The sequence below is a fragment of the Narcine bancroftii genome, chromosome 2 (genome assembly GCF_036971445.1).
Source record: "Narcine bancroftii isolate sNarBan1 chromosome 2, sNarBan1.hap1, whole genome shotgun sequence".
Classification (NCBI taxonomy): Eukaryota; Metazoa; Chordata; class Chondrichthyes; order Torpediniformes; family Narcinidae; genus Narcine; species Narcine bancroftii.
In genome coordinates this window covers 186779932-186806348 of record NC_091470.1, presented here as the reverse complement: position 1 = coordinate 186806348, position 26417 = coordinate 186779932, and the positions used below count along the sequence as shown (strand labels likewise).

At 42.2% G+C, this 26417-nt stretch overlaps 1 protein-coding gene across 1 annotated transcript in view; it reads left to right on the top strand.

Annotated features, from left to right (window-relative positions):
- The window catches only part of LOC138753016 (uncharacterized), a 129072-nt gene that overhangs the window by 76844 nt on the left and 25811 nt on the right, over positions 1-26417 (top strand). Inside the window, exons 27-32 of the mRNA XM_069915610.1 lie at positions 2080-2361; positions 3691-3810; positions 6743-6769; positions 9275-9301; positions 14593-14619; positions 15706-15732. Coding sequence (XP_069771711.1) covers positions 2080-2361; positions 3691-3810; positions 6743-6769; positions 9275-9301; positions 14593-14619; positions 15706-15732 — 510 coding nt within the window. The remainder of the gene's footprint in view (positions 1-2079; positions 2362-3690; positions 3811-6742; positions 6770-9274; positions 9302-14592; positions 14620-15705; positions 15733-26417) is intronic.

Sequence of the window (26417 nt, the reverse complement as noted above, 5' to 3'; positions counted from 1 at the left end):
AAACGAGTGTATATAATTGTGAGTGGGAAGGACTTTGCATCTGCTGAGGTATTGGTATCAGGCATGGTCTGAAAATAGTGGGGAAGACATGCACGAAATTTCATCCACTCTGTGCAGCTTCAGCCTTCCTCTGGGAAGTCTTCCTTCAAGGGCCAGTGGATGGTGGAGTGAGGTGAGGATACTGCAGAAAGCCTGGATCTTTCGTACGTCGATCTATCGTGCCCATTCTGAATTGTCCATGAGGTGAAATACCTTCTTGAACTGTTAGTCCTTCTGGTGCAAGCTTGCCCATAATGAAGTTCAGGATTTACTACGATGTTGTAACTTGGAGGAGAACCTGCTAGTGGTGTCGACCTATATATTCCTACCAAAAATAAAACACTAAACTCTTCCTACCATGTAACCCTCCATTTTTCTTTCATTCATGTGCCTGTCTAAGAGTCTCTTAAATGCACCCTATGTTTCAGCCTCCACTACCATCCCTGGAAACTTTGTGTGTAGTTAAAAAAAACTGCCTCTGATGTCTCCCCTAAACTTCCCTCCCTCCACTTTGCACAGACATTCTCTGGTGTTTGCTTTTCTTGCCCTGGGAAAAAGTTGCTGGCCATACTCTCAATTCCCTGTAACACTCAAAATCTTGTAGACCTTCATTAAGTCTCCTCTCATCCTTCTTCTTTCTGAAGAGGAATGTCCCAACTCTGTTAACCTTGCCCAATAAGACTTATTTTCCAATCCAGGCAACATCCTGGTAAATCTCTTCTGTGCCCTTTCCATAGCTTCCACATCCTTCCTATGGTGAAATGACCAGAACTGTCCAAGTGTCATCTCTCCAAACATTGGTAGAGTTGCAACAAGTCCTCTTGACTCTTGAACTCATTCCCACCAAGTAAAGAAGCCCAGCATCCCATAGACCTACTTAACTATCCTATCAACTTTCCCGGCAACCTTGAGGGGTGTCTGGGTTTGGACCCCAAGGTCCCTCTGTTCCTCCAGATGTCCATTAACCATGTACGCAGCCTTCAGGTTTAACTTTCCAAAATGCATCCGGATTGAACTCCATCTGCCTCTTTTAAGCCCAACTCTGTTGGAGCCTGTCTCTACCCTTTTATAGCCTACAGCAACCTTCAACATTATCCTCAACATCTCCAACCTTCATATTTTCTGCAAACTTAACTGACCCATCCTTCCACCTCATCATCTTGGTCATTTACAAAAATCACAGCTTCCATCACTTTGCCATGTGGGCAGGGCTTAGTCCGATTTGATTTGGCCAGAGCATTGTGTATCTTCCATCATGAGTAATAGGATCCAGTGATGTAACTGTACTGGAACAGCGTGGCCAGTGGCACCACAAGATCTGGTCTTCAGTTCTGCAACCAGAAGGAAGGGTCAAGAGGATTGGGCAGGAAAGCATTGAGCCATAGGGTCTCAGTGAGTGGCAGAGCAGCGCTGAGAGCTGATGCTCTGTTCCTGTTTTACAGTCTGGCAGTGCGTCACTCCATGGATGGAGATATCATCAGGGTGAATTGGGCAGGGATTTGAAATGGGTGGCCACTGGGAGATCCCTGCTATTGCGGTGGACAGAGCCGACGTGCTCAGTGAAGTGATCTCCCAGTCTCTCTGATGTTGAGGAGACCACATGCCTTATTGGATCAATTTATGGTCACAAACATGTTGTGAAATTTGTAGTTGGTGTTAACATTTGATATAATGTTCATTATTTAAAAAATATAAATTGGTGAAAAAGAAGAGAAAGTGTGGTAGAGTCTGTGGTTCATTGTCCATTCTGAAATCTGATGGCAGAGGGGAAGAAGCTGCTTTTGTACCATTGAGTGTTTGTCTTCAGGAAGTGAGAAGTGGGCATGGACGGTGCTGTAATGTTCTACTATGCAGTCAACTGATTGGGTGTGTCAAAAGTGATTCCTTCAGTGGGGTCTTCCTGCATAGAGGCGATGGTCCCTTCGAGGGTTGGTTTTATTGACGTGAAAGTCCAGGCCACCCCTCACTCTGGCTCGAGGTGGAGGAAGCAACCAAATACCAACTGGTCCCCTTCCATTGACAATCTTGCTGCTTTTACAGGCAGAGGGAATCAACCTTGGATTGAGATGGTGGACTACGTGTCAAATGGTATCCGCCTGGCTTGTTTGTCAGAGGGATGGTTCCCAAAGCCGGACATCCAGTGGATGAATGAGATTGGCAATAACGTAACAGAGCAGATGACCGCCACGTACCGAGAGGGCTCCCATGGATTGTATGTGGTGCGGAGCACCGTCGTCGTCAACTCTGCGAACGCCTACTTCTGCCGGATGAGCACCAAGGGCCTGGGGCAGCCTGGCCTGCAAGTTTGCATCCAGATACCAGGTTCTTGACGCTTTCCAAAACTCAGTTCAAGGGGAAAAGTGCATGGTGGTTACTCTGGGCTGAACGAGCAAAGAGAGATCTCTTGGCTTGCAATCCCTACCTTATCCCGGATAAAGGTCTGGCATGGAGGCAGAGAAACTGGAAGGATATGGGGGGGGGGGGGGGGGAAGAGAGGGTATGGGCATCAACAGGGCTAGTGCTAGGGGGACATTCACTGGCATTGCCCCTCCACCATAAGGTATTGTGACCCACCTGCAGTAGCAGGAGCATTGCTAATGTCACTAATCTCCACTTGATATACGCACGTTTGTTTGTCTGTTACATCAGAGGGAGAGGGAAATGTGACAGTGGCAGCGCATGGAGGAAGTTCATGGTAGGTAGATAGGCATCAGCACCACTCCCTCCTACCCCCCGCCCCCACCACCGGCTGAGAAAGTCTTTGAACGTCAGAACCGCCCCCCACGATTACCCTAATGCCCCGGGGGGAGGGGGGAAGACAGCACATTTAAAGGGAGGGGGGCAAGAACTGAAATAGTACAGTACATTTTCCCATATCTGAAAAGCTTTGAACCAAACTTTTTTGGTTAAATGGATTTTTCAGATCACCAAATAATGGCATAAAGTAGCCCAATAGCATAAGCAGAATACTTGTATCAGTGGTTAAACAACAACAAAAAAAACAACGGAAAGCTTTTCAAGCATGAAATAACGTTTATTCTTAACAAAAAAAAATGAGATCTCTGCCTACAACATAAGATAAATGCGGCAACAGACTTTTTTGCCATTGTACAATACATGAGACCTCTGTTGGATTTAAAATGACTCTTAACAGCACATGAGCACATTGGGTGAATTTTACATTGGGGTAGTCAGGTGGAAGCAGGAAGAACAAAGGGGAGCGTAGGTTAGGAAGGGAGGAGCAAAAAGAGTGGCTGAGGATTCGGTTAGGGGCATGAATTTTTTAAAAATTTAGACCTACAGCAACAGTAACAGGCCATTTTGCCAAATGAGTCTGTACCACCCAATTAAGCTACACCCCCGATTCATTTCAAACATTGGGAAGAAACTGGAGCACCCATGGAAAATCCACACGGCCATGGGAAGAACATGCAGACTGTGCCGGTTTCAAATCCTAGTCACTAGTCCTGCAAAGGCATTGTGCTAACTCCTATGCCAACGCGTGCTGCCCTATATGAGTGGGTGGAGAGGCAATTGAAGAAGAGGAGGAGGTGGAGGTGGGTGGTAGGCGCGAGGGGAGTTGGGGAGAGGTGCTGAGAGCACCCGAACTGGAGGTGTGAGAGTTCTTCATGCTGTATCCTATACCCGCAGAACAATTCTTCCCTCGAATATCAGGCTGGCTTACAGCATTCGTGATCCTGCTGTGCTTGGTTATTGCTGCAATCGTCTTCGTTCTGTGGTCCCGTCATAAATTGGTGAAGGAAATTAAGGGTATGCAGGAGGCTGAGGGAGTAGCACATGGGCCCCAGTGAGGTGAGAGGGTGAGGAGGGGGAAGGGAGCTGACAGAGAATGTGGGACAGGAGTGGGGGCATCTAACAGTGAATATGGGTCGGGGAGGGGTAGTGTGTGTGGGATAGGGAGGGGGCTGGTGGAGAATGGGATGGGAGGAGGGGGCTGGTGGTGTGAGGAATGGTGTGTGGAATGGGGAGGGGGCTGTCAGAGAGCTTGGGATGGGAGGAGGGGGCTGGTGGTGTGTGAGGGGTAGTGAGTGTGGAATGCGGGGGATGGGGAGAGGCATGTGTGGGTTGGGAGAGTGGGGCTGGCGGAAAGTGTTGGACAGGAGGGGTGTGAGAGTGAGTCAGGAGTAGGCCTGTTTTCCCTCCCCTTCTCCATCCCCCCCTCTTCCTGTTTCTTTCTCTCTTCACCCCCACCCTTTCTCTTTTCTCTTTCTCCATCCCCTTTTACACTTGCCTCCTGCTAAATCGGCCGTTCAGTTGGTTGTGATAGGAATGGCGTTTTTGCATTCACACTTGCAAGGAGTCATCCCTGGGGTTAGGTCTGTTCTACCATCTACCGGTGACGTTATGATGCATTGAGTGATAGTGGACCTGCCCTAAATGCTGATCAATGTATTATGATCTTATATTTGAACAAAATTAACTATCCCTAATTATAACACAATTTCTTTTTTTCTTTTTCTTTGGCTTGGCTTCGCCGTCGAAGATTTATGGAAGGGTAATGTCCACGTCAGCTGCAGGCTCGTTTGTGGCTGACAAGTCTGATGTGGGACAGGCAGACACGTTTGCAGCGGCTGCAAGGGAAAATTGGTTGGTTGGGGTTGGGTGTTGGGTTTTTCCTCCTTTGTCTTTTGTCAGTGAGGAGGGCTCTGCAGTCTTCTTCAAAGGAGGTTGCCCGCCGAACTGTGAGGCGCCAAGATGCACGGTTTGAGGCGATATCAGCCCACTGGCAGTGGTCAATGTGGCAGGCACCAAGAGATTTCTTTAGGCAGTCCTTGTACCTCTTCTTTGGTGCACTTCTGTCTCGGTGGCCAGTGGAGAGCTTGCCATATAACACGATCTTGGGAAAGCGATGGTCCTCCATTCTGGAGACGTGACCTTCCCAGCGCAGTTTGATCTTCAGCAGCGTGGATTCGATGCTGTCGGCCTCTGCCATCTCGAGTACTTCGATGTTGGAGATGAAGTCGCTCCAATGAATGTTGAGGATGGAGCGGAGAAAACGCTGGTGGAAGCGTTCTAGGAGCTGTAGGTGATCCCGGTAGAGGACCCATGATTCGGAGCCGAACAGGAGTGTGGGTATGACAACGGCTCTGTATACGCTAATCTTTGTGAGGTTTTTCAGTTGGTTGTTTTTCCAGACTCTTTTGTGTAGTCTTCCAAAGGCGCTATTGCCTTGGCGAGTCTGTTCGTCTATCTCATTGTCGATCCTTGCATCCGATGAAATGATGCAGCCGAGGTAGGTAAACTGGTTGGCCGTTTTGAGTTTTGTGTGCCCGATGGAGATGTGGGGGGTGCTGGTAGTCGTAGTCATGGTGGGGAGCTGGCTGATGGAGGACCTCCGTTTTCTTCAGGCTGATTTCCAGGCCAAACATTTTGGCAGTTTCCGCAAAACAGGGCGTCAAGCGCTGAAGAGCTGGCCCTGAATGGGCAACTAAATCGGCATCGTCTACAAAGAGTAGTTCACGGACAAGTTGCTCTTGTGTCTTGGTGTGAGCTTGCAAACGCCTCAGATTGAAGAGACTGCCATCCGTGCGGTACCGGATGTAAATAGTGTCTTCATTGTTGAGGTCTTTCATGGCTTGGTTCAGCATCATGCTGAAGAAGATTGAAAAGAGGGTTGGTGCGAGAATGCAGCCTTGCTTCACGCCATTATTAATGGAGAAGGATTCAGAGAGCTCATTTCTGTATCTGACCCCACCTTGCTGGTTTTCGTGCAGTTGGATAACCATGTTGAGGAACTTTGGGGGGCATCCGAGGCGCTCTAGTATTTGCCAAAGCCCTTTCCTGCTCACAATTAAGCTTTTTGGAAAGCACAGTATGAACCTTCAGTTCCTGTTGTCGACCAATATAAACCTTTATAAGGGACTGTGGGAAAGTGCTAATGATAAATAGCAATAGCAGACAATTTTTAAACAGCGTGGGGAAGTTGGTAACGTTATACACACAATATTTAAACACCGTGGCAAAAAAAAACGATGGTGGACCTGCCCTCCCAGAATGCCCTGTGGCAGAGAAAGGGCTGTATGCACGGCTGCATGCATGGAGCACTCGTGGAAGGATTTCTCTGCCTCAAAGCATTCTGGGAAGTCAGGTTCACCATTGCATTTTCCCATGGTCTTTATAAATTGTGCGCTATAGTGCTACCAACTTTCCCACTCTATTTAAAAATTGGGTTCACTATTGTTATTTATTTCCTCTCTCACTCTCTCTCTCTCACTCACTCACTCACTCACTCTCTCTCTCTCTCTCACTCACTCACTCACTCTCTCTCTCTCTCTCTCTCTCTCTCTCTCTCTCTCTCTCTCTCTCTACCCCACCCCCCCCCCCCCACAGCAAAGTTTAGACCTAAATTTTAATCTTTTCTTCCTTCATATGTCTGCACTAATGCAATAACTTGGGTAATTTCTACCCCAGAATGCAGTTGCCTGTTCTACGCTTGCCTGATGGCAACGCCAACCTCTGCAGACACCGGTGATTGTACTTGGGGTCGAGGCTGTCAATCCCCAATCTGAGGTGACTTCACCTCACACCAGTGTTGAGAAGATTTTCGTTTCACACTAGACCCTTTTAAGGCCAATTGGCCATTAATTCCTGGGAGCACTTGCAAGTTTGAAAAGCGGCTTCTCTTCCTCTCTCTGTCTGCCCCTAATTCCCGTTCTGATGAGATTCTTCTTTGTTCTTGCAGCCTTGAAGAATTCGGCAAGCTTTATTGGTGAGTGAAACTTGACACTGCATATTTCAGATTTGCTTGACTTTCTGGGATTACGTATTCTTTGTTGTGTTAAGATTTTGCCCATCAAGGTGCCCATCCCACTATGCCCTCTCAAAATGGTCAGACCCAACAGCAGCTCTTCTTCTGTCATCCCTTCTCCTTCTTCAGCTTTTGTTTCCCACGTCTCTCCTCACGCGATGTGCTGTGTCTCCTGTCCCCAACCATAGAGAACGATTAGGTGATGTGGAAGAGGAGCAAGGTTTGTTGAAGAAATGATACCAAGGGGTTAGGGATGGTCCCCCCTCTCTTGGTGAGTCAAACCCCAACTGAACAGGCACCAGAAAATGGGCAGACCACCCTCCCCCCCAACCCATTTGTTTTTTTTTGTTGAAAACTTTATTTAAAGATAACAGTCAAGTTACAATAATAGCAAAGAAAAATAGAAAAAAATAATTTTTAACATATAAGAAAAATAAAACCCACCCACCCTCCCACCCCTTCAGCCAGCTCCCTTAAGGGGAGCCAAATATAAAAAAAACAATACAGTGAATTTTAAAAATATTTCAAAGTATTTCTAAATTCATATACTCCAAATAAGGAGACTACATTTGAACAAAAAACAGATAATTATCATGCAAATTACATGTAATTTTTCCCATAATAATACAAGTTCTCAATTCATTATGCCAACGTGAAATATTAACCTCCATATTATCTTTCCGGGTACTAGCTATACACTTCCATGCTACAGATAGGACCAAACATACAAAAGCAATTTGAAATATATCTAACCCTAATCCTTTCAAAGAAACCATATATCCCAACAAAAAAATCGATGGATCTAATGGTGATTTAATTTAATAATTTTTCCAAAATCAACCTAATTCCTTCCCAAAATGGTTGTGCTTTAACACAAGACCAGACTGCATGTAAAAAAGTTCCAGTACATAATCCACATCTAACACAAAAGTCCGAATTACTAAACCCATACTTTTTCAATTTCTCTGGAGTTAAATATAACTGATGTAAAAAGTTATAATTTACCATTCCATATCGTACATTGGTCACTTTAGTTATACTATCATGGCACATAGCCTCCCAATTATCTTCCGGAAAAATAAAAGTTAAATCACTTTCCCATTTAAGCCTAGATTTCTCCCAGCCTGGCTTATCCATAACTTCCTGTAACAATGGATACATATCCGAAATATAACCTTTCTTAGGTACAGAAGAAATCAAAGACTCAAATTTCATCAACATGGGTACCATCTCTGTACCATAATTCTCTTTTATCAAAGCTCTAACTTGATAATACACAAATAAGGAATTTACTGAAATATCAAATTTCTCCCGCAATTGATTAAAAGATAGGAATTGACCTTCTTCAAAACAATCCTGAATTATATTTATACCCTTAGAATTCCATCTCTTCAAATGATTTTTAAACAATGAAAAAGGAATAAGCCGATTATGATATAACAGAGTTTGAACTGACAGTTTACCCTATTTCTTTTAACCCATATCTTTAAGAAATGTTTTAATACCGGCATATTACATCCTCACAACAAATTCAAGTCGCACTTAAATATAAACTGTTGTCTCAGCTTCAGCTATACAAGCCATTTCCACCTTTGCCCAACTAAGGGGTTGGTCCATATCCATCAATCTGCTAATAAATTTAAACTGAGCTGCGTCATAATAATTTTGAAAATGAGGTAACTGCAATCCGCCGATGGTGTATTTCCATGTAAGTTTAAATAAAGCTACATGAGCTAATTTCCCTTTCCACAGAAAATCCCTCACTGCTCTATTCAAATCTTGAAAAAAACCCTTTGAAAGTGAACACGGTATGGACTGAAACAAATATTGAATTCGAGGAAAAATATTCATTTTAATGCAGTTTACTCGGCCAATTTATATCAATGTAATCCATTTTAATCTTTTTTAATAAAGGAACATAATTTAATTTATATAAGGACTGATAATCTGCACTTACTACCACTCCCAGGTATTTAATCCTATTGGACCATTTTAATTTTATAATACTTTTATACTCTGAATAATCCCCATCCCCAACTGGCAATATTTCACTCTTATCCCAATTTACTTTATATCCAGACAATTCTCCAAACTTTAACAAACAATCTCATAAGTATTTCAAAGACAGTTCAGTCTTCTGCTTCCCCTCGAGACTGCTGCCAATCATAGGCACCTCCATCTTGGGTGCAGCCCCACAGTTGCAGTATTTTTTAAAATTAAATCCCCGTTGGGTCTATTTACAGGCCATTTAAAGCCTGTACAGAGCTGACAGCAGTTGGATCCCGTGGGAGCATCGTTACTCCACTCTCTGTGGGTCCACACCAGCAACAGTGCTGCCGATACAGCGGTGTTCCTAATCTGTTCGTTTAAATTTAAAATGATGTGGCTTTGGTGTAACAGCAGCAGGCGTTGGTTCTGGCCAAGAGTAAGTTGCTGATTGTTATTTTCCCTCTCTATCTGTTACAGAAAACACTATTCTGAGGAATGAAATTGGTGAGTAATTATCGGTGAAGAAGAGAAATGGTTGCAATTTTAAACCTGGTGTACTGAAGGTTCAGTAGAAGACGATGGGTAGAATGGAAGCCGGGATAGGAGGAAGCATGAAAACTAGTGTTTGCTCCCCAGTTTTTTGGAAGATTTGCATTTTTTATGGCATTGACAACCTCTGGGGATTTGCAGTACTGGTGGGAGCCTTGCGCAGAGTTATCGATGGGAGACCCAATATTGCCGCGGCCCAGTTGGATCCCCAGCCCTGAATTTCTCTTGGGTCTGAATGTACCCTCTGCCTTCAAAGAGACAGGCATGTCTGTCTGTGGACACACGCACTACCAATATTAACGCGCAGAAATGCTGAAGGAACTCAGCCGGTCTCGCGGTGTCCATAGGAGGTAGAAATATACAACCGACGTTTCGGGCCTGAGTCCTTCCTCAGGGAATAAATAAAAAGCAGGCAGGCCTCTCAGATTGGGAGAGAAAGAGGGAAGAATGGGAGAGGAGGAGTCCAGACCAACAAAAGGTGCTGATTGGAAATGATAAGAGGAGAGGTGAGAATTCTATCCTATCTAGTAAGACCCCTTGTCTGTTGGTCTGGACTCTCCCCACTCTTTATTGAGACATCTACCTGCCTTTTGCTCATACCTTGAAGGGCTCAGGCCCAAAATGTTGGGAATGTATCTTTACCTCCCATGGATGCTGTGAGAGCGGCCAAGTTCCTCCAGCATTTTCTATGTTTTCAGTACCCTCTGCCTTCCCAGGTTAGATGTTGGGTTGGAACAGGCTGCAAAAAAAAGAGAGGGTTCCTTAAATTCTGTCTGCACTTCAGCCCATGCTCCTGATTTACAGTTACCCGGTGCGGATGGGGGGGGGGGTTCGCTCAGAGGATTTTCTTGTCGGTTGTTTCTGGGCTTGGCCAAGCTGACCATTTGCAGGTCGAGGTGGCGGGCAGTCAAAGAACTCTGGGTGAGCTGACTGCCTGCCCCTCTTTTGGGGTTACACACTGGTCCGTTTGTCATTGGAAGGGGTGCACGCGGTATCCGAGGGGACAGTGGGCGAGTTCTGGGAATGATGAGGACCTCCAGGGGATCAAGTTCATCGTAAATAATAACAGCGGGATTTTAATTTGATAATGTAATTAATTGTTGTTTATTGTATATGTGTAATAACTTCGTATGTATCAAAGGAGCAGAGTTGTTTGGGGAGTGAAGTACGAAAGTCTGCAGACTCTGTGATTGTAGTAAAAACACAGAAATGCTGGAGGATCTCAGCTGGTCTCTCAGCATCTATAGGAGGTAAAGATATATGACTGAAGGGCCTGAGCCCTTCGCCAAGGCATAAGCAAAGAACTGGTAGGCGTCAGAATAAAGACTGAAGACTGACTGGGAGAGGAGTCCAGACCAACAAAAGGTGTTAATTTGATATGTTAAGAGGAGAGGTGAGATTTGATTTTGGCTCTGAAAAGGGGAGAGAGACCGAGCTAGAGAGAAAGGTTTGTTGCGAAATTCCAACAAAGTGAATATTGTGTTGAGATTTAGTTTTGTGTTTGGTGTTTGTAGTTTTGCATTGGTGTAGTTTTGTGGGGGGAAAAAAAAAAGAAAAATAGAGAGTTATGGGTGAGAGATTTAGAAGGATTAGATTGCTATGGGGTAGGTTGACAGGTTAGCACAAAGTTGTGGGCTGAAGGGCCTGTATGGTGCTGTAATGTTCCACCAGGAGCATCAAAATCAGGGCTGCTAAGCTGGGGAATACCTACATCCAAGTAAATCATCCCAAAATATATTTTTTAAAAACTTTAGAGAAGCAGCGCGGTTACAGGCCCTTCCACTCTACAAGCCCGCGCTGCCAAAATACCCCAATTAACCTACAACCCCGGGACATTTTGAAAGTGAGGCCTCTCTTGGAGTGTTGTGAGCAGTTTAAGAAGGGGTGTACTGACATTGGAGAGAATTCAGAGGAGGTTCACTAGGATGATTTTCCGGGAATGAAGGGTCATCATACGAGGTGCATTTGACGGCCGTTGTTCTGTATTAGTTGGAACTTAGGAGATTGTGGGGGGTGAGGGGGGGGAGGAATCTCACTGAAACATTTCAAATGTTGAAAGTCAGGGACAGAGTAGTTGTAGAAAGATTGTTTCCTGTGGTGGGAGAGATGAGGACAACTTCAAGATTGCAGGGTCTCCGGTTAGAACAGGGCATTTCTTCAGCCAGAGGGTGGAGAATCTGTGGAATTTGTTGCCACAGATGGTTGTGGAGGCCGGGTCATTGGGTGTATTTAAGACAGAGATTGATAGGTTCTTGATTAGCATCAAAGGTTATGGGGAGAAGCCCAAGCCGTGTGGATCAGTGGGGAAATGGATGAAATGGCGGGGCAGACTTGATGGGGTGAATAGCCTATTTCTGCTCCTGTATCTTATGGAAAGGTGGGAGGAAACCCACACGGACACATGGAGAACGTACAGATTCCTTACGGACAGCGCCAGGTTCGAACTCAAACCGTGCCACCCTAAATATATCTATTTATTTTAAATTAGATCTCTTAGTGTATATGTTATTATTATATGCTGTGTATTGTGTGTGCACTGTTGCCTGGAGAAAAGCTGTTTGTCTATGTACAGTCAGATGATAATAAACATGAATGAATTATAGATGATTGGGTGATCCTGTGGAAAAATAAAAGATTTAATGGAGAAATTTGAGGAAGGCAGAGCAAAGGGGAATAACCTGAAAATGAGGGTTGGCCCTGCCTCACACAGGGGAAGCAGGAGTATGGAACTTCCCCGGAAGCTGGTGGGAGGGCTGAGAAGGCAGTTGGGGGACAGATAGAAATGCCCTTTGGCAGTGGGACCAACCTGTAATCTAGTCACAGAGTTAAAGGCAGCAGGTTTGAGTCTCCACTCCAGAGAATTGAGCACAAAGTACAGAGGGGAGAGTTTTAGTCAGTCTCCCACTGTGAGAACTGCCTTCTTTTGGAATTAGTACATATCCTGTGATGTGTGAAAGTCCCAGGATAACTCTTCTATAGATATTTCCCTCAAACAAAATTACTAAAGCCAAGGGAGTTAAACAGGAAAGTCTGCAGATGCTGTGATTGTAGTTTAATGCACAAAAGTGCTGGAGAAACTCAGCAACCAGGTGTTGAAACTGGGTTTCGAGAGGGTACTGAGGGCAAGAAGGGTTCCTGAAGGCCCCCTGATTATGTCGGAGGTTCAGACCTGGAGCACACGTTGCCGATGGATGGAACAGGAGTCTGCCCAGTCGCAGAGGCCGCAGAGGTGGATCCACGGATACTCTGACTATGAAGGGAGTCTCGACTCTTTGTGAATCTTTGTCTTATGGCAGACCTAAAGGCAATTTCATGTAATATTACATTACTGTAGTATCTGATCTTGGCAATTTTGAAGATCAGAGGGGTCTGCGGGTCCGAATCCATAGGACGCTCAAAGCAGCTGCGCAGGTTGACTCTGTGGTTAAGAAGGCATGTGGTGTATTGGCCTTCATTAATCGTGGAATTGAATTTAGGAGCCAAGAGGTAATGCTGCAACTCTATAGGACCCTGGACAGACCCCACTTGGAGTCCTGTGCTCAGTTCTGGTCGCCTCACTACTGGAAGGATGTGGAAGCCATAGAAAGGGTGCAGTGGAGATTTACAAGGATGTTGCCTGGATTGGGGAGGATGCCTTATGAATACAGGTTGAGTGAACTCGGAGGATGAGAGGTGACCTAATAGAGATGCTTAAGATTATGAGAGGTATTGATCGTGTGGATAGTTTGAGGCTTTTTCACAGGGCTGAAATGGTCGCCACCAGAGGACACTGATTTAAGGTGCTGGGGAATAGGTACAGAAGATATGTCAGGGGTATATTTTTTGCGCAGAGAATGGTGGGTGCATGGAATGGGCTGCTGGCAACAGTAATGGAGGGCAGATATGTTAGAGTCTTTTAAGAGACTTTTATATAAGTACGGAGTTTAGAAGAAATGAGAGCTATGGATAGGCCTAGTAATTTCTAGGATAGGGACGTATTTGGCATAACATTGTGGGCCGAAGGGCCTGTATTGTGCTGTAGGTTTTCTATGTTTGTATCTGATATAACTAACTTTCAGGCCTGAGCACTTCGTCAAGGTATGGCCAATGGCCTGGTTGTTAATACTTTACCATTTGCGGAACATTGTTCCTGAAAAACCTGGGCGTGTAATTTCTGACATTCTAAAGCTCTACACAAGTATAGTGCAACTCCGATTATCCGAAATGGTTGGGCCCTGGCCTATGTCGGATAAATGATTTTTTTCAAAGAACTGGTCATTTTTTTAAAAAACATCCAGTAACCTCAGCACAACACCTATAAGTGTTTAAACAGCAACAAACAACAAGGGAAAGGTTTTTAAGTGTTAAAATAATGTTTAATTCTCACAAAAAAAAAATGCTGGCTGCCGCCAATCACTGACACCTCCCCACCGAGGCCCCGCTCCTGCCGGGAGGCCGCCAGAGCAAGGGATTCTTCCGACCAGTGGCAGTGGCTCGCTGTTTGAGAGGGAGAGTTGGAGGGAAAAGTCAATAGGAGAAGGTAAAGAAGAAATGGAAAGAGAGAGGAGAGAGTTACTTGAAATGAGGACAATTGCCGTTCTAATTTCACATCAAGTGAATTTTTTTTCCAACCCGTGAGGTCAGTTCAGTTTTGAAAAAAAATTTGGATAAATGAGGATTTCTGATTTGTTTTGGATATTCTCATTTATCAGAAATTTAAAAAAAAAATCATATTGGAATTCGGTTGGCGCATGCGTGAGAGTTAAGGGCGCGAATTAATATCATTAGTCACTAAACTCTCAGGGATCCACCAACCAAATGCCCAATACGGACCACCCTAAAACTCATGCATGCACACAGGAATCAAGATGGCCGTGCCCAGGCTATGGACCCCGGGACACAGACTAACAAGGTAAGCAAGGACCAGAATGTGGAAAGATTCACTACGGTTGATCAACAAATTCAGGAAGCTTTACGTTGTTATCGTCAAATCTACGATGAAAAAAAGATTTGATTAAAAAGTTTGCTTTAAAACATTAGTGCTCTACATGCACGGGCAGAATTTAGACTTGAGTCCATTTCAAGGTACAACTGATTCTTCAGTCCTAAGTTAAGAGAATCTGTATGCAGGTTATGGGCATATAGTTTTTGTAGGTGTATTATGTCTGTGTGTTTGCACTGTGGACTGGAGAATGCTGTTTCATTGGATTGTACTAGTACAATAAGATGTCAAGTAAACTAGAACTCGAAATTTTTGTCTCTTGCAGATGAACAAAAATGGAGTGCAGAAGCAAGTGAGTAATGGAATACTTTTGGAATGATGCGGTGTTCCCACACTAGGATTGTGGTGAATGGTGGGTGATTACACCCCCTCCCCCCACTCCCAGGACACCTTGCTCATTCTGCACATTTACTGAGGACACTCTGTGGCAGCACATTCCCACAATGCCACTGCAATTGTTTTTTTGCCTTGTGTCCATTGGAATGAACAAATTGGAAGTTCCTGTAAACAGTAAAAACAGAGATCGTGGAAGAACTTGGCCAGTCTTGCGACATTAAATCTTGAAAAAAATTTAAGACACACAGCCGGGTTATAGGCCCTTTCGGCCCAAAAGTCCGCGCCTCCCAATCACACCCAGTTAACCTGCAATCCCCTAACAGTGGGAGGAAACCAGACAGGGAGAAAGTACAAGCTCCTTATAGACAGCACCAGATTTGAACCCGGGTTACTGGTGCTGTAACAGTGTTGCGCTTACCCATATAATGCCTTACTAATACACCTGCATTAAGAATAAACAGCTTATAAAACAAAATATTAACATGCTAAACTGTACTTTGAACAAACATCACTTGCATGCATAAAATATTACTTTATTCTTTGAAAACAATTAACTGTCACTGCATTTGCCCCCTCCATGGAGCTGCTCAAAAGTCAAACAATAACATTATAGACAATTAACCCCCCTCCCCCAAGTTTACAGATAAGCCTCTGATCGGGGTGACTCTTACTAACCAGGGATGAGGAGATACTTTAAGAGAGTCACCCCAACAGCGAACAGTATCAATCAGCTCTTCATCCTAGGCGACACCATTGCTGTTTCACGCATCATTCAAACAGCTGCTACAAACAAAACATGACCAAGGCCCTCTGCTGGTTTTCTCCCATCTTCACCAAAGGTTTACATGTTATTTCACAGAACACTTACTTTTACAATTTGAAACATATGTATTTTTATTTACCAATAATTTTATTTTTATTTATTTTTAAAATTTATTTTCCTTGGTTTTTTTTGCTGGTTGCACGAGGCTGCCAGTTTCTTAAATTCCTTGGGTTTGCAGCTTTACAGGTATTTAACAGCTGGATTTTTCTTCCATTTCAGAGATTAAAAGTGTGCGTGACAAGCAAGGTAAGACAAGCAAAATGTTTCAGGATGTGCGTGGTACACAGTGAAGGAGAAAGGGATATTTCTTTGTTAGAGGCAGCCATATTTCTGTGACCGTGGAGGTGTGGGGGAGGGGCTGCATTGGGTGCAGCACGAAAAACATGCTGGAGAAACTCAGCAGGTCACACAGCATCCATAGGAAGTAAAGGGTGACAAACATTTTGGTCCTTGAGGTACAAGAGAGTAAAATAAATAGGCAAAAGCCTGAATAATAAAGTGAAACATGAAAGTTTGCAGATGCTGTGATTGTCGTAAAGACACTGAAATGCTGGCAGAACGCAGCAGGTCTCGCTATGTCTGTACTCCCCCACCCCCCCACACCACTTCTTTCCTGCTCCCCTGCCTTTTAATTCGGCCGCCTGCCTGCTTTTCACTCACACCTTGAAGAAAGAAAGATATTAATATCTTTAAGTTAGAAAGAGCACAGAGAAGATTTATTTGGATGTTGCCCATTCTTCATGAACTGAGTTATAGGGAAAGGTTAAACAGGTTACGACTTCATTCCCTGGACCGCAGAAGAATGAGGGGAGATTTGATAGAGGTATTTAAAATTATGAGGGGTATAGACAGAGTAAATGTACGTCGGCTTTTTCCACTGAGGATAAGTGAGATACAAACTAAAGGACATGGGTTAAGGTTGAAAGGGGAAAAGTTTAGGGGGAACCACACAGAGAGTGGTGGGTTTGTGGAATGAGCTTCCAGCTGAGGTGGTGAATGCGGGCTCAATTTTAACATTTAAGAATTTGGACAGATACATGGATGGGAGGGGAATGGAGGGCTATGGACTGGGTGCAGGTCAGTGAGACGAGACAAAAAAAATGTTTTGGCATAGACTAGAAGGGACGAAGGTCCTGTTTCTGTGCTGAAATGTTACATGTTTCTCAGGCCCAAAACATCGTTATACAGTAAAACCTCGTTAGAACACGGTAGTTGGGGGTCCAAGATTTCATACCGCGTTACAGCCGAGTTGCGGAACAGATGCATACATGTCAGAGTGCCCACGGATAATAAAACCCAAATATTACCAGTTTTTGAAGGGTCCACTCTCTATAACTAACAATTTCAATGAAAGAAAGCAAGCACATTCTTTTAATATTGGTATTCTGAATTTTAATCATCCCTTTTTCCATCCATCTATCTTTCAAAATTTGCAAAGTTTGGGGTCCACAGACACCTGCGCTATAAGTGATTCCACAGATTAACGAATCGCGTTCTAACGAGGTTTCGGTGTATATCTTTACCTCCTACAATGGTGCAAGACCTACTGAGATCTTCCAGCATTTCTGTGCTTTTGCCTGAATGAAAAAGGTGTGGGGAGCGGGGCGGAGAGGAGGGGGGGGAAGAGGAAGAGCACAGGGTTACAGGAACAGTAGCAACAGTGGTCCCAATGGTGTAAATGGAAAACAAATGTAGCAATATACATTGACGGAAATGTATGGAGGTGGAAAAACTTTGAACAGGTAAATAATTTATCATGAATAAAGTTTATTTTTGGTGGGGGGGAATAGATGAGCTTGTCAACTTTCTCCACTTTGCTGCCATTTTTCACCCTCAAATTTACTTGGTCCATCTCTGGCTACGCTCTCCCCTTGATCTTCTCCATCTTGGGAGGTCTCTCAGCCCACTAACTCCCCAGTTACCTTGACTGTACCTCTCCCCACCAGTGTTCCCTCTAAATTTTAGTCGTCAGTGTGCACAAAAAATCTTTGGGGGATCCCTTTTGTTTTCCTGTGACAAAAGTATGTGCACACTGATTGCTTGTATAAATGTAAACTTGAAATAGTTTCAGATAATTTTGTCATAGCCTATCTCTCATGGCTAATAAAACTGTATTGACAGGTTTTAATATAATCCAAGTATGATTGCATTCTACAAAGTTATGTATTTTTTTTTCACACTATAAACCATATTGACCAAGATACATACAGACATTTTTCTTCTTAAATATATACAGTGTTGTTTTCTTCCCCCCTTTTCCCCCCTCCCTTCCCTCCCTTCCCCGTTTATTTGAAGTTCAATCTATAAGATACATTAAACCCGTCAAACAATGTTGTCACTTAATAAAAATAAACAAGATATTTTACTGAGTCAGTTCTTTTCGTTGTCTTCTCCTTCTGTCATTTTAGGTGGTGGAAGTCCATGGTAGGATTTCTCTATTGTGTTTCATGTATGGCTCCCATATTTGTTCAAATATTGTAATGCTATTTCTTAAATTATATGTTATTTTTTCTAATGGAATACATTTATTCATTTCTATATACCATTGTTGTATTCTCAAGTTGTCTTCTAATTTCCAGGTTGACATAATACATTTTTTTGCTACAGCTAGGGCTATCATAACAAATCTTTTTTGTGCTCCATCCAAATCGAGTCCAAATTCTTTGTTTCTTATATTACTTAAAAGGAAGATCTCTGGGTTTTTTGATATATTGCTTTTTGTGATCTTATTTAATATCTGGTTTAGATCTTCCCAAAGTTTTTCCACTTTCTCACCTGTCCAGATTGCATGAATTGTTGTTCCCATTTCCTTTTTACAGCAAAAACATCTGTCAGATACTGTTGGGTCCCATTTATTTAACTTTTGAGGTGTGATGTATAGCCTGTGTATCCAGTAATATTGTATCATGCATAACCTCGTGTTTATTGTATTTCTCATAGTTCTGGAGCATAGCTTTTCCCATGTTTCATTCTTTATCTTTATGTTTAGATCTTGTTCCCATTTTTGTTTAGGTTTACCGTTTGTTTCCTCGTTCTCCTTTTCTTGCAGTTTGATGTACATGTTTGTTACAAATTTTTAAATTATCATTGTGTCTGTAATCACATATTCAAAATTGCTTCCTTCTGGTAACCTCAGACTGTTTCCCAATTTGTCCTTCAAGTAGGTTTTCAGTTGGTAGTATGCAAACATTGTATCGTGAGTTATATTTATCCTTCATTTGTTCAAAGGATAATAATTTATTTCCCGAAAAACAATTTTCTATTCTTTTGATCCCTTTTCTCTCCCATTCTCGAAAGGAAAGGTTATCTATTGTAAAAGGGATTAGCTGATTTTGCATCAATATTAGTTTTGGGAGTTGGTAATTTGTTTTATTCCTTTCGACATGAATCTTCTTCCAAATGTTGAGCAGATGATGCAATACCGGTGAATTCCTACATTGCACCAATTTTTCATCCCATTTATATGGTATATGCTTAGGTATCTTCTCCCCTATTTTATCTAGTTCCAATCTGGTCCAATCTGGTTTTTCCCTTGTTTGATAAAAATCTGATAGGTATCTTAATTGTACGGCTCTATAATAATTCTTAAAGTTTGGTAGTTGTAAGCCTCCTTATTTGTACCATTCTGTTAATTTATCTAGTGCTATCCTCAGTTTTCCCCCCTTTCCATAAGAATTTCCTTATTATTTTCTTTAACTCCTTGAAGAATTTCTCTGTTAGGTGTATTGGTAATGACTGAAATAGGTATTGTATCCTTGGGAAAATGTTCATTTTAATAGTTTATCCTTCCTATCAGTGCTGGTGGTAAGTCTTTCCAATGCTCTAAGTCATCTTGTAATTTTTTCATTAATGGATGGTAATTGAGTTTATATAGATGGCCGAGGTTTTTATTTAGTTGTATACCAAGGTATCGCATTGCTTGTGTTTGCCATCTAAATGGCGATTCTTTCTTAAACTTTGTGAAATCCGCATTATTCATTGGCATTGCTTCATTTTTATTAGCGTTGATCTTGTACCCCGATACTTCTCCATATTCCTTCAATTTCCTATGTAATTCTTTTATTGATATTTCTGGTTCTGTTAAGTATACTATAACATCATCCGCAAATAAACTGATTTTATATTCCTTCTCTTTTATTTTTATCCCTCTTATTTTATTTTCTGTTCTTATCAGTTCTGCTAGTGGTTCTATAGCTAACGCGAACAGTGAGGGAGATAGTGGACATCCCTGCCTTGTTGATCTGCTTAAGTTAAATTGTTTTTCTATATATCCATTTACTGTCACTTTCGCCAATGGCCCCTTATATAATGCTTTAATCCAATGAATATATTTCTCTGGTAGGCTGAATTTTTGTAGTACTTTGAATAAATAATTCCATTCTACTCTGTCAAAGGCCTTCTCTGTGTCTAAAGCAACCGCTACTGTTGGAGTTTTATTTCCTTCTACTGCATGAATTAAGTTAATAAAATTACATATATTGTCTGTTGTTCGTCTTTTTTTAATAAATCCAGTTTGGTCAAGATTTACTATTTTTGGTACATAGTCGGCCAATCTGTTTGCTAATAGTTTAGCTATTATCTTATAATCTGTGTTAAGTAGAGATATTGGTCTATATGACGCTGGTGCAAGTGGATCTTTCCCTGTCTTTGGTATTACTGTAATTATTGCTGTTTTGCATGAATCTGGTATGCTTTGTGTTTTATCAATCTGGTTGATTACTTCCAGGAGGGGAGGAATTTATAAGTCTTTAAATGTTTTATAGAATTCTATTGGGAATCCATCCTCTCCTGGTGTTTTATTGTTCGGTAGTTTTTTTAATATCTCCTGTAATTCTTCTATTTCAAATGGTTTTATAAATTTATTTTGCTCCTCTGTTTGTAATTTCGGTAGTTCAATTTTAGTTAGAAATTCGTCTATTTTGTCTTCCTTCCCTTCGTTTTCAGTTTGATATAGTTGCTCGTAGAATTCCCTGAAGTTTTCATTGATCTCCGTTGGATTATATGTAATTTGTTTGTCCTTTTTCCTTAATGCCAATACCATTCTTTTAGTTTGTTCTATCTTAAGCTGCCACGCTAGAATTTTGTGCATTTTTTCTCCTAGCTCATAATACTTCTGTTTTGTCTTCATTATGTTCTTCTCCACCTTATATGTTTGTAGTGTTTCATATTTTATTTTTTTATCTGCCAATTCTCTTCTTTTAGTTGTATCTTCCTTGATTGCTAATTCTTTTTCTATATTTGTTATTTCCCTTTCCAACTGTTCTGTTTCCCGATTGTAGTCCTTCTTCATCTTAGTTACATAACTTATTATTTGCCCTCTGATGAACGCTTTCATTGCGTCCCATAGTATAAACTTATCTTTCACTGATTCCGTATTTATTTCAAAGTACATTTTAATTTGTCGTTCAATGAATTCTCTAAAATCCAGTCTTTAGAGTAGCATGCAGTTTAATCTCCATCTATACATTCTTAGTGGGATGTCCTCTAGCTCTATTGCCAATAACAGGGATGAGTGGTCCGATAATAGTCTAGCTTTATATTCCGTTTTCCTAACTCTCCCTTGAATGTGGGCTGATAACAGGAATAGGTCTATCCTTGAGTATGTTTTATGTCTACCCGAATAATATGAATATTCCTTTTCCTTTGGGTGTTGTTTCCTCCATATATCCAAAAGTTGCATTTCTTGCATCGATTTAATTATAAATTTGGTTACTTTGTTCTTTCTGTTAGTTTCTTTTCCAGTTTTATCCATGTTTGAGTCCAAATTAAGGTTAAAATCCCCTCCTATTAGTATGTTCCCTTGCGTATCTGCTATCTTCAAAAAGATATCTTGCATAAATTTTTGATCTTCTTCACTAGGTGAATATACATTGAGTAAATTCCAAAATTCTGAATATATCTGACATTTTATCATTACATATCTCCCTGCTGGATCTATTATTTCCTCTTCTATTTTGATTGGGACATTTTTATTGATTAATATAGCTACTCCTCTGGCTTTTGAATTATATGATGCTGCTATTACATGTCCTATCCAATCCCTCTTTAATTTCTTGTGTTCTACTTCAGTTAGATGTGTTTCTTGTATGAATGCTATATCAATTTTTTCTTTTTTTCAGTAAATTTGACAGTTTCTTCCTTTTGATTTGGTTATGTATTCTATTAATATTTAAAGTCATATAGTTAAACATAGTCATTTCATACTTTGTTTATCTTTCCTTTCCGTTTCCTCATCACCAACTTCCCTTCTTATCCATTTCTGCTTTCTTTTTTTGAACACATTATAAGACAACATTTCTAAAGCATAAAATATTTCCACTATTCTCATATCTAAAATTCCTTTAACCCCAATAATTCCTCCCCTTTCTGAGTTGCCCTTTGTCCCTTGTCGGGCAACCACATCTCCCCTCTCCATTTGGATTTGCGAATCCGCTCGCAAGCGTCAACTGATTTTGCAGTGACTGTTATTTTCCCCCACCCAGCCCCCCCCAGAAAAGATTTTAATCTTCATATATAACAAAGGTCACTCTCTTAATTCCCTCCTTACTTCCTTTCTTCCCTTTTTTTCCCTTCTTAGTTCTTACCTATACTCTATTTTTTATATATATATATACACATACACACATATATATATATATTATATATATATATATATATATATAGATACATACATACACACATAGTTTGTTGTCATTTTTGTTCTTGTTACATCTCTTCATCACTGACAAAAGGCAAAGGAGGAAACACCCAACCCCAACCAACCAATTTTCCCCTGCAACCGCTGCAACCGTGTCTGCCTGTCCCGCATCGGACTTGTCAGCCACAAACGAGCCTGCAGCTGACGTGGACTTTTTACCCCCTCCATAAATCTTCTTCCGCGAAGCCAAGCCAAAGAGAAGAAGACATCTCTTCATCTCTCTGTCTGTTTTGTAGTTGTTCTGCAAATTTTCGTGCTTCCGGATCCGAGAATAGTTTGCTTTGCTGCCCCAGAATAACTATTTTAAGTACCGTTGGGTATTTTAACATAAATTTATAACCTTTTTTCCATAGGGTCGTTTTTGCTGCATTGAACTCCTTTCTCTTCTTCAGGAGGTCAAAACTTATATCTGGATAGAAAAATTTTTTTTGACCCTTGTATTCCAGTGGTTTTTTGTCTTCTCTTATTTTTTTCATTGCCTTTTCCAATATATTTTCTCTTGTTGTACATCTTAGGAATTTTTCTAGAATGGATCTTGGTTTTTGTTGTGGTTGTGGTTTAGGGGCTAATGTTCTGTGTGCCCTTTCTATTTCCATTTCTTCCTGCAATTCTGGTCTCCCTAGGATCCATTCTTTTATAAATTCTTTTATATTTTTGGCTTCTTCATCTTTATATTGTTTCTTCTATTATAATTTTCCATTATATCTATCTTCTGAGCTAACAGCTCCTGTGTTTCTTTAACTTTTTTATCAGATTCTTCTAATTTCTTTTTTAAGTCATCTACTTCCATTTCTATGGCTGTTTCTCGTTCTTCCACCTTGTCCACTCTTTTTCCTATATCTGACATGATCATCTCTAATGTATTCACTTTCTCTTCTGTACTTTTTATTCTTCTTTTTATTTCACTGAATTCTTGTGATTGCCATTCTTTTACTGATTCCATATATTCTTTAAAAAAAAATATCCATGTACTTGCCTTCCCTTCATCTTCCATTTCTCTGTGTTCTTCCTCCTCTTCTTCTGAGTCCACTTCAGGATCTGTGTCCTTTACCTCTGTCTCTTCTGGTTTTCTTGTTGGGTTGTTTGTTTTATTTTGTTGGGTATTTTTGGTCTTCTTATTTTTATTAGAAGTGTCTTGGTGTTGGTCTTCTTCCTCTGGGTTGGTCATCTGTTGTTTCTTTGATTTCTTATTTTTATTCTCTTCCTTCTTGTTCTCGTTATTTTCTATGTTTTCCTGTTGAGAGTCTTGCTGTTGTGTTGTAGTTGTCTTTTTCAGCTGTGGAGATTTACTCCTCAGCTGGTCCCCCCTCCCGTCAGTGTTATTTTTGTCTTGTGCGGTTGCGCACTTTTGTTTGGCTCCGTGAGCCATTTTTGTAGTCCCGAGTTCGGGGCTTCCACTGACCTCAGGGAGCGGGCCTCTCTCTCCACGGCGGGCCTCCTCGTACCGGTAAGGCCTTCCCCTTCCTCCTCCGACGTCTTTCCTTCTTCTTTTCTTCCTGTTGTCTTTGGTTTTTCTTTCTTCGCTGCCATTTTCTCCACACTTTCAATTTCACTTTGTTATGGTTTCTATGTTTGTGCCTTTGTTTTTTCTCTATTTTTTTTACCATTTCTGGAGAGGGCTGGAGTTCCCCTACCAGCCACTACTCCATCACGTGACTCCTTCCCGAAGTTATGTATTTAATGAAGATTTTATTCTATACTTTGTGCGCACATTAATTTTCCTTTGTGAGCTAGTCGCAAAATGGCTGCGTACACGCGCGCAGCTTAGAGGAAACATGGCTCCCCGCCCTATCTCCTATGAAGATTCTATTCCTTCCTCTGTCTCCCCAGGGTGAGGTCTTCCATTCGCCAGCATCTGAGGCGTCCTCCTCCTTCAAAAATCTTGGGCTTTCTCCAGTAACCAAACTGTAGTTCTTCTGGTTTGGACTCTACTGCTTGCCTGGAGGACTCAAATTCTCTCTTCTCTCTGTTCATTTCTAATCAGCCCTGGGATAGTGAGGGGCACTGGAAGGTGCAGCTATCACTGCCAGTTCATATGGGCTGTACGAGAATCAGTCCAGGATTAAATGTTTGCAGTATGAGTCTTCCAGCCCCAGACAACCCCCTTTAATATTTAATATTTCTTAATTATCTGTTTCAACAGTAAAGGAGCACTTCTATATTTGACCCATTTTTTTTTAAATTTGGCCTTTGTACCCAGAGTTTTTTTTTAACTAACTTTTATTGAAAAAGCAATAAAAATTTAAACCTAAACTTTGCTCCCTGCATTGTGACATCGAACTGCTTTCCTTTGAAGTGTTTGAATAGAGATAGTAAAGGGACCTTTACTCTGTATCCAACTCTTCAGAAGTAAAATACGATAGTCTGAAGACACCGTGGTTGAAGTAAAAGCACAATGCTGGAGAAACTTTCCAACCGGATGGCATTAACATCGACTTCTCCAATTTCTGCTAACCTAATCTCCATTCTCCCTCCCTTCCCTTTCTCTCGCCTTCTTTCCACCCCCCTTCCCTCTATTCACCGAGTCATTCCCCTCCCCCCTCCCTGCTTATAGTTGTACCCTTTTTCCCTTATCTACCTTTTACCTCCTGGCTTTGGGATTGTCCTCCTGCCCCACTACCATTTAGTTCAGACACATTTTGTTGATGAAGGGCTCAAGCCCGAAATGTTGGCTCTGCATCTTTATCTTTGCAACATAAAGTGCACTGTTTGACCAACTGAGTTTCTCCAGCATTGTGTTCTTACTCTTCAAATTCAGATTTATTATCAGAGTAAATACATGACAGCACCTAGAGCCCTGAGATTCTTTTTCCTGGGGGCGCGGCAGAATTATCACTTATTGGCAGGGCAAAAAAAAACCTGATTCAATGTACACATGCAAACAAATAAAGAAATGTAAACACACTGTGCAATACAGAGAGAGAAAAATCGATAGAGCGCACATCTGATTGAATTTGTCGTTGAGGAGTCTGATGGTGGAGGGGTAACGGCTGTTCCTGAACCCAGTGGGTGCGAGTCTTGTGGCCCCTGGACCTCCTGATGGCAGCAGCGAGAACAGAGCGTGTGCCGGGCGGTGCGGATCCTCGATGATCGCTACTGCTCTCTGATGGCAGCGTTCCCCGTATATGTTCTCGGTGGTGGGGAGGGATTTGCCTGGGACGTCCTGGGCTGTGTCCACTATGTTTTGCAGGGCTTTACACTCGGGCATTGGTGTCCAGACTTGTTCGAGCAGGGCACTTCTGTCTGGGGTGCCAGGTCTTATCTCAGAAGTAGCATTTTTCAGGAGTTCGCTCTTTTCTTTCCTTCGGGGTTCCAGCCCTCCTGGATGTTTCCTTTTCAGTTTCTAGCATTTCACTGGACCGCATGGTACTTCTCAGTGTTTTGGCTAGAGTGACTGCCCAGTCATAGATTAAGGGCTCTGTCTCCAGCAGCCTCTGTCAGATGTAACCGGAGTTAATCCCGTTGACTGAAGCATCCAGCTTCAAGGCATTGCGGTGTTGTTGCACATTGACTGCCCTGACATCACATTCGTTTGCCAGTGAGTTGAGGGCCAGTGCATAGGCAGCATCACTTTCCCTGGGTTTCTGGCATCTAGTCAGCAACTGGTGTTGAGCAAGCACCACATTCCATGGCGCTGCATAGTAAGCGGTCGGACGTTCCCGGGCTATAGCCAGAGTGGTAGCTCCTTGCTTTACGGCGAAAGGGACCTCACCCACCAGAGCGTTCTGGTGGCCCCACTGTATCACCTCATCGACCACGTTGTTTCGAGCCATGTAGTAATCGAAACAAGCAATCCAGAGGTTGAAAATTTCTCTGGCCCTTGGGGCCGACTGGTCGATTATCAGCCGCTCTGGCTTGAGGGCTGCATCCATTTCTGATAATAAAAGTGAAGTGCCAGTTGATGAAGTAGACAAAGACGATGTGGTCAAACAATAATCATGGCTTTTATTAGCAGAAACTCATGGTACAATAATGAAAGACAATAGATGCATATACAGTTATATCCAAGGGGAGTGTCCTTAACAGTCGAGATAATGCATAGCCAATGTTAGTACAGCAAGATTTGCCAGAGGGGAGACAGGCAGCTTGGCAGACATTCACCACAGCAGCCGGTCGGTGCACTTTCCAACACACCTCTGTAGAAATTTGCCAGGGTTTCCGACGTCGTACCGAACTCCTACTCCCCTGCCTTGGGCATTCGTTAGGACTGGGAAGAGGAAGCTTTTTTTTTTTT